The sequence below is a fragment of the Elaeis guineensis genome, chromosome 11, assembly GCF_000442705.2.
Source record: "Elaeis guineensis isolate ETL-2024a chromosome 11, EG11, whole genome shotgun sequence".
NCBI lineage: Eukaryota > Viridiplantae > Streptophyta > Magnoliopsida > Arecales > Arecaceae > Elaeis > Elaeis guineensis.
Genome location: NC_026003.2, coordinates 114,087,166 through 114,096,116, shown reverse-complemented (window position 1 = coordinate 114,096,116; position 8,951 = coordinate 114,087,166). Strand labels below are relative to the sequence as shown.

General features: G+C 43.1%; 1 protein-coding gene across 1 annotated transcript; it reads left to right on the top strand.

The window, feature by feature from the left end:
- The first annotated feature begins 411 nt into the window (after nt 1-411).
- On the top strand, nt 412-2,513 carry LOC105054061 (GATA transcription factor 7). Its single transcript, XM_010935455.4, has 3 exons — nt 412-640; nt 801-1,136; nt 1,220-2,513. The coding sequence occupies exons 1-3, from the start codon at nt 497-499 to the stop codon at nt 1,994-1,996; spliced, it is 1,257 nt and encodes a 418-aa protein (XP_010933757.1). The 5' UTR covers nt 412-496; the 3' UTR covers nt 1,997-2,513.
- The last annotated feature ends 6,438 nt before the right edge of the window (nt 2,514-8,951 follow it).

Genomic DNA, 8,951 nt, shown 5'->3' with positions numbered 1-8,951 from the left:
AAGAAACAAACTTAAAAAGAGCAAGGAATTAAATTTTGTATTCTTTCGGGTGGGAAGGAATTCAAAATTTGTGGATTCCGAATGGATCCAAGCTGGCCAAATCGCCGAAGACTCGGACGAGTCGCGTTGCCCATATACGCCAAGCTTCAAACAAATAAAACAAATATTTATACACAATATCCGGTCGGAATTATCTCCACCATTAGATTAGATATGGGAACTCATAATCATACCCTCCACATTTGTTAATCCACGCGCATCGCGCCCGTATCTCTCGCCATTGATGAGCACCGCAATTTATACCGTAAAGATACTGGCAAATTTTTTTTTTTTGGTAGATAACGTACAGGCATTTATTAGCTTATAAGTAAAATAATAAAAGGTGGGGAAAAAGAGAGTAAGTGGGTGATGGGCGTTGGAGGTCCGGGGTAGTAATAGGAGGGGGCTGGGGAGGAACAGGGCAATTGCTACGCCCACGGACTTTTTCAGCCATTCAATGACCCACCAAACGCCCATCTCTTCTTCTTCCCCTCTCGTTTCTTTCAACTCCCCCACCACCACCACCACGAACACCACCACCTCCTCCTCTTCTCTCCTTTGTTGCCCTCTCCAATCCCGTTCTCATTTCGACTCCACTCAGGTAAAGAGAAACCAATAAAAACCTCTCCTTTAGTTATATGGGAACTAAAGAGGAAGATGGAATCTCTGTACCCCCTCTCTTTTTTTGTCTTCTTTTAGATTTTTCTCCTCCCCTGCTTTTCTTGTATGTATATGTGCTGAGAGTTATTGGGGGCGTGCAGGGTAGAAGAATGGAGGCGCTGAAGAGTAGTTTGAGGTGGGAGCCGTCGGCCCCCTCCGGCCAGCAGCACCACCAGGGCCTCCTGGCCGACGACCAGCCCTGGGCCGCCTTAGAGAGAGGCAACATCCTAGGGGATGGGTTCTCGGTGGACGACCTCCTTGACCTGGGAGGTTTCGCCGAGCCGGAAAAGGAAACAGAGGAGAAGCCGGAGACAGCAGCTGGGTCCACGGAAGCGGATGAGAACTCCAACTCCTTGTTGTCCTCCTCCTCCGCCCTGTCCTTCCAACCACGGCCGCCTTCGGATATTAGTCTTCCTATGAGTCCTCTGCCGTTAATGGTGAGAACAGAGGTCTAAAAAGGCCATCTTTTTTTCTGGGGTTTTTGGGGGTTTTAACGGGGTTTGGCTCTGTGGACTCGCAGGCTCACGATGTGGAAGAGCTGGAATGGGTTTCGCTCATCATCGACGACTCCCTCTCGGAGTTCCCGCCGTCGTGCTCTGACGTCGTGCTGCCCTTCCCGCCGCCGCTCCCTAAGCCCCAGGCCGTGTCCCCGCCCGAGAACCTTCCAGCACCCTTGCTGAGCCCCACCGTCTGCGCCCTCTCCACCGAGGCCCTCGTCCCGGTCAAGGCCAAGCGCAGCAAACGCTCCCGCTCCGCCGGCGCCGGCTGGTCCCTCTCCGGCCTGCCCCCGTTCACCAACTCCTCCGCCTCCTCCTCCTCCACCACCACTACCACCACCTCATCCTCGTCTTCCTGCTGCTCCTCGTCGTCGTCCTTCGATTCCTATCTCATCTACGACCCCACCGGCGCCGGCGTGTACAACCTCCTCGACGGTAACCCGCTTCCGCTACCGCCGCTGCCGTCCAAGAAGCAGAAAACTAAGAAGAGGGGCCGGAAGCCGAAGCCCCCGCAGGCTGCGTCCGCGGCCTCCGGCGGTGGCGGTGAGCGGCGGTGCAGCCACTGCGGGGTCCAGAAGACGCCGCAGTGGCGTGCGGGACCGCTGGGCGCGAAGACTCTCTGCAACGCCTGCGGCGTCCGGTACAAGTCCGGCCGCCTCCTGCCGGAGTACCGGCCGGCGTGCAGCCCCACCTTCGTCACAGACGTCCACTCCAACAGCCACCGCAAAGTCCTCGAGATGCGCCGCAAAAAGGAGGCCGAGCTCGTCGCCGCCGCCGCCCCGCCGGTCCCCTCCTTTTAACCGGCCTGGACCACTCCGGTTCGGCCGTACATTTTGAACCGCCCCCTTCTCATAATTAGTCTGTAACGGTTCATATTTTATTTTTTTGGCCCCCCTCCTTTTTGTAGAGGCTTAGCTTTCCGTGTTCTTTAGTTTTTTTTTTTTCGTAGCTTTTTATGAGGTCATAGGTAGTGCAAATTTGCGATCTTTTAATTTATTTGTTGTGTTTCAGTTAGAAAAGGCAGGTTTTGATGGGGGGAGGGGTGGTTGGGGAATGGATGAGTAGTGGGAGGAGACAGGTATTATTAGATTTTAGACCCTAGTCTGGAATTGGGTATCTAACTTGATTGCTTTCCTCTTTTAGTCAATGAGAGATAGTTAGATATCAAAGGGGTAGTATGATATATTTGGTATGGCATCATTTGTAATACATCCATCCATATACATAGATAGGTTGCATCCACATAGATGGGATATATTATAATTTCTATTTGTATCTGCTTTGCAGTAGATTAATGGGAGGATTCTTCAAATCGAATTTACTCTTTCTCAGTTTTTATTCTACCGGCTCTTGGTGCTTGTTTCTACAGCATACGTTTGCCCTTGTAACGTAATCCCCATGGATAATATTTGTTTGTGGTGATTTGGTGAAACCATTTCAACCAACCCCAACCAAACGCCACCGAAGCAGGACAGCAGTGGGGGCGAGGGAGGGGCTTCATGCGCCACCCTACTTCTCATACTTGTCCCGGTCGCCCACGCCAAATCCCCATGCCCATTATATGATTTATCCTCTCAACCGCTCTATCCTTTCTTCTCTCATGGGAAACCATGTTATAATGACTAATTCTGTTTATTATAAAAAAATCATCCGTTATTGTGTATGTGAGACCTAATTCCTCGTTGGGTTGGGACCGGGCCGTGCAAGTAGGATTAGGTTTTGTATTAAAAATAGGTTTTTTCCTCACTTTGGATAAGGTCTTACTTATATCTTAATGTATAATAACTTGTTGCTGACCCAGTGCATGGCAAAAATTTTAAACGTCTGCTACTTGATAAGTATGCTATATTTTGCCGGACGGTGCTTGCAACACTTAATATCAGCTGAGATCAAGTACGTAAGTAAGATTGTAACTTCATGAAACGATTGTGTGCTCTCCGTTTTCTTCTTCGACTGTACGATATTGAGATGCAATAAAAAAAAAAAAAAATGTCAGCCGTGCAACTTTTCTAGTTTCAAATTCTGCTGTTACCCTGGCATTGCTCTGCTTTATGGAATTTGTGCTGGCTTCCATCCTATCAAGTGGCTGTCAAGTTGTACCCATAGCACTATACCAAGTTGGCAGCAGTAGTTTGCGTTGGAATCGACGACGTGAATAGTGTACCAGATTTGGTTCAATATGGTATTTAATCTACATCGTATCTTGTCTAAGTTTAAATTAAGTGTAAACTCGGAAATACACACAAATGACTTTATAAAAAGGTGGAATAAGAGATAATCCTGGTATAACTCTGAATGTTTTGCACCTGCTAGTAGCTTTAATCATTAGTTAACAGTGACGTTCCTCTTTTTAGGGATATGTGCTTTTCCTTAATAATAGATAATGGCCGAAAGATGAGTACGGTGTGGTGGTGCTGCCCCCATGGCGCTTTTCTTTTCTTCTTTCCAGTTGTTTGCTTTAAGGCTCTCGTTTGACCCTGTTCCCCGTGCAAGCCAGATGGGTTAACGCGGAACTTTTGGACTTTGGATGGCTGGCCACGGCCTTGAAGCTTTAATGGGTTGGGTTGGAGCTTGGAAGGCGTGGGAGGAAACTTCTGTACTCCACAAAGAAAAACTGTGTACCGCCCGCTTCCATGCCCACCCTTCCAATGTGACCCTGGAGAGTTTGCATTGCTACGTTACAATGACACAAAGTATAGTTAGACAAAGTATCAAAGTCTTCGTGATAGAAAAGATATTGGCACCGTTCATGCCGCTGGGATCCATGAAAGCGGGTATTGCGGCTATATTACTTTGATTTGCTCGCAAATTTTAGACTTGTAATTTTGGGGACATTGGATTGCGCTCCGCATCCCCTATCAAATGAATTGACTAATACCTATCAACGTGGTCATCATCACGGTGATATTCTTTTTAAAAAAAAATTATTAAAAATATATTCAAATTGATATTCTAATAATATTTAGAAAATATTTAGTTGGAGAAAGTTGAGATCTGAAATGAAAATGGAACGTAATAACTCACGATCCAGTTGTTTGATTGGAAGGAATTTTATTTTGATTCCGATTTCAATGGGAAACGGGAATGCCCAAATCTTTTAATTCCAATTCCAACTCTCTTTTGATATTTATATCTTATTTCAATTTTAATCATAAATCAAAAAATTCAAGTAACATTTTATTTTAATTTTTTTGATTGAAATCTAAATTATTATAAATAATATCAAAGTGAATCCCGACAATAACTTATGTATAGGATGCCCCAACATAAGTCCTTTGGAGATGACCATGCATCAATTGTAATGTTGGTAATTATATTTGATTGAATTGATGATTGAAATTAAATATTTAATACGGTAAGAATATCAAAAGCATATATTTAATCTCACATTAATTGTTACAATTGGCCGTGTGGAGCCGAAAGCTGAAAGGTGCTACAGCATCCAAGTTAAGGAGATTCTACCAAAAAAAAAAGGTTGAGGAGATGACCAGCTGTGTTATATTCTCTGCACTTTATAATTAAAAATCTATAGTTCACTCTCTCCCAGCCAAGTTCCCTGGAAAGGGAACCTTGTTGTCAAATGGTTCTGGAACAAGCCTCTTGTTTTGGTAAAGCTGGAACAAGCCTCTTTGAAGGCCTTGGCTAAGGAGGAATGCTTATTCGGTCTACGTGGAGGTAGTCGCAGGAACTTTTGGCAAGACATAATCCTAAAGTCCATGACAACTAGCAACGCTACTCTGAAAATATAATATGAAAGCGATCCAAAGAAGAAGAAAAAAAAAAAAGATATTCAAATCGCATACTTCTGTACATACACAAATATTTGTGTGTACGTCTGTGTATAAATACATATATTTCCACAAAATAAAGAGTGCCGCAGGCCTTTACACAGTCGAACTGTGGAATTATAATATTATTTAAATTTTTATTTCAAGGGGGTTTGCTCTTGCATTCTCGCACTTCCTTTTATACAAGTGAATAATCACGCCACTCTAATGTGAGTACAATTCATAAAATCATAGAACAAAAAATCTTATAGAATTCACGAACAAATCTTATCTTACCATCAAGCCTAGCTTTCAGTATGCTCAGTACTATAAAATGCAACACAATCTGCTACGCTATTCATCTTCAAAAAGATATGTCGAATAGACACTAGAATGGAATCACGAAGAAAAATTCAAATATCACGAAAGAGCGGATGGACCTCCAACTGCTTCACATTATCTCGGATCCAGCCAATAACGACGACAAAATATTTCTCTATGAAAATTCTCTCCGCTCAGCTTCCGAGATGTAAGGCTCAAAAAGATATGAGTCTTCCGCCGCTATCAATCTGATATTCGAATTTCGAGTGATATAACGAGCATCATCTCTGCAATCTTTGATACTACCATCAAAATTGATCTTAACAAATCCCGGACGAGGAAGCTTTTAGGAAATGATTCAGGAGGTGCACTGTGCTGGCCATCGATCCTACTTTGAACGGATAGCAAACAATGCATGTATGGACACCGACCATACACAAACATTGTGTGTCATTTGCCTACCGTGCATCATATGAATGAGTGACGGACCGCATGATGCACCGCACTTGCGTGCACCACAGAGGCGGCAATCTCCCCACGCCTAAGGTCACTGACCTTGTAAAAATCTCATATCCTTCTCACACCGCGGTGCGCGTCCACGATGCCAAAGACCACAAAATCTCGTAGGTTGCACGGTCAAAAGATTTTCCAATGGGGAAATTGTGGTGCAGGGGGCCCTGTTGTTGCTTGCCCCTGCAATCAGGGTTCGGTCCCTGGATCCGAGTATGTAGCTTGGAGGACATTATCGTTGCCCGTAGGAGGAGATAATTAAGGAGTCCACAATTTTGGACAGTTAGCATTGGAGAAGGGGTGGTGGGGAAGGAGAGCACGAGGAGCGAACGGCATCCCGTGGACCAGACTGGAGAGAGTGAGTTGTTTGAAAGGGAAGGGGGGGGAGGAGAGGACGCCGGATGCCCGGTGGGACGGGGTCACGCGCAATCAACGCGTTGCTTTCTTTGGTTGGCTGATGCCTACCCTTTTAACCTGCTGCACAACCTGGAAAGGTTCCAATTTTGAATGGGCGAGGAGGGTTTACCCAGTCTTATATATACGTATATATGCTCGTGAAAAATGAAGATACGCGGACAAACGCACATATAAAAGAAGAAATATAATTCTTAATATAAAACTTTATCAAAATTTCTCGTATCCACCTTAACCTTTAAATTTCTCTCGAGAGGTTTGAAACTAGGATCAATAGTTTAAGAACACCATAAGTTATCTCTGCAAGAGAGAGAAGTGAGGATTTATGTGAACATATGCTTAATCCCACACCGATTATCTATTAGATAGATTTTGAATATTTATACAAGGCAGAGGACTCAAATAATAATTTTCAGCTCGATTTTTGAATGAGATCCTGTAATGTTACAAATGGTACCATAGCTTAAAAAGGATGAGTGTGGATCGATATGAGCATATTTTTGATCTCATAGTGGAAACAAGGTAAAATCAACACTTTTCAACTAGTATTTTTTGATAAGATCTTAGATTTTTATAGAGGGCTACTTAGAATACAAAATTCTAGCCACAATTTTATTATCGGCAAAATTTTAGTTTCTAGATAGAAAAAAGAGGGAGAGAAGTCATCAAAAACTTTGAAAAAAATATCAAGAATGAAGGAGGTAAGACATAAAACAATAAACAAACAGCAAGAACATCACAAGAATCAAGAATAATTGGCACTGTCAATTTTTAGTTGAAAAGTTTTTCTTGCATTGATCATATATAATTCATTTGTAACTGTTATTTTCTCTAAAAAAAATCATTATAACTATAAAACTTGTATTAATTCATTATGAAAAAAAAATGAAGGATCATAAACTATTGGTAAGATAGAGGTTTAAAAGAAATCAACTAAATATGCTACAACTACTATAACATTGCTTAAAGGCATCAGTACTATTGCTAGCTTTGCATGCCACCAATTGTTCTGTGTTTAAACCATCTTTACTTGATGTTTCGCTGCAACCGATCAAGTAATGAAGAGAGATAGTAGGCTCTAATATCATGTTAACTTCTAACCCAAATGCTTCAAATGGTAGGTGGTTGGCTCATGATTATATAAGAGAGTTCCTATCCTGGCTGATGCGGACTGTTCCTTACCAAAATGGATGACGCGTAATCAGCTGATTGGTACTTCATCTTCCAGTGCTAACTAGTAAAGGCCTAATTTTACTTCTATTTGTAGATTAACATTTGTTATACAATAAAAGGTAGCCATGCCCTAGCAATAGAGTACAAGGGCCAAGCTAAACTAGATAACAAGCTTCCCAACAAGCCTTCTGCTCCACCTGCATATGATTTTTTTCCAAACAACACCATAGCATACACCGATACACATCCACCCAAGTACTTTTAGTATCAAACCCATAATTTTCCCTCTACCAAGGTTTCAAACAACCTAAGGCGTGCACTGAAACACTAAAAATGCAAGTTTTTATTTTAATTGAGACATCCGTCTTACTCAACCTAATGGCAACTGGCACATTCTTTCTTTCTTGTTTTCTTGAAATATATCAGCCTGCTACCATCAGGGTTCAAACCCTTGATCTCTTTCAATTGAAGATGTGTGCTAAGCACAGCTGAGATAAGGCCAATCAGCAATCAACTTCTTATCTCGATCAACCCTATTTGATTCCATGGTGACCTTCGTATTGAGGGTAATCGACAAGGCATCTTGTAAGAATTATTGCCATTTATGTTTTATTTTTTGGTAACATTATTGCCATTTATGTTGCCTTGTTACAATTTGAACTAGTTCGCTTCAAACCAGGTTTCAGACCAACAATCTAAAAGACTAGATATTGTGGAATTTTAGGATAACAAATTGACACTATCCATGCAAGTCTAGTGAGCTTTAGCTAGGGGTGGCAATCGGATTGGGTCAGCCATAAATGGGTCAAGTCAAATATGAGTTGGCTCGAAAAAATGATAAATCTGAATCCAATATGTTTATTAAACGGGTCAGAATTTATAATTTGAACATGTCACGTTTAATAAACAGGTATTCCGATCTGATCTATTTAATCTGTTTAACAAATAGATAATTTGTTAACCTATCCAGACCCAACCCAATCTGACCCGTTTAACTAACATGTCAGCCTCCTCTGCCTTTGCCTTGTCCTCATTATCAGTGGTGCTAAGATTGACGTAGGACCAATGCTCTAGAGAGGCGAAGAATGCCGAGGAGACACTCATCCCCACCCAATTCGCTATGTGATTGAACTTCTCGCATGACAGAAAGCTAAAATTCTCCATCATCGGGGGTGGGGGGGGGGGGGGATTTTGACGAGATTGTAGGAGGAGCAAAAAGAACCCTAAGAGAGAAAAAGGGGAATAGTGTCAAGAGTCGAGATGTTGTGGCAAGGGAGGTGCTTCTCGAGAAAACCCTGGAAGAATGGCAAATTAGCATGGCAACCCTGGAAGGGTCCCTGCTTGGTGGCCCCCTTGCCACCAGGCTTGTCCATGATGATGAGCTAGTGCTTGTATTCGCAATCGGAGAATAGAGGCACCATCTTTGTCGATGGTTGATCGTTGAACCCACCATCCGACCTAGAGCTCAGAGGCGCGTAAGCCGAGTCACCAACCCACTGAGCCATGCATCGAATCAAGTTGATTCAAGCCGCTCCCAACCGGATTGCCGCACACGAGATGCCAGAAGGCA

Excerpts from the sequence above, each read along its gene's own strand:
- LOC105054061 (XM_010935455.4), top strand. The coding sequence starts at position 497 with ATGACCCACCAAACGCCCATCTCTTCTTCTTCCCCTCTCGTTTCTTTC. Across the intron at positions 641-800 it reads CTCATTTCGACTCCACTCAG|GGTAGAAGAATGGAGGCGCT; the intron begins GTAAAGAGAAAC and ends GGGGGCGTGCAG. Across the intron at positions 1,137-1,219 it reads TGAGTCCTCTGCCGTTAATG|GCTCACGATGTGGAAGAGCT; the intron begins GTGAGAACAGAG and ends GTGGACTCGCAG.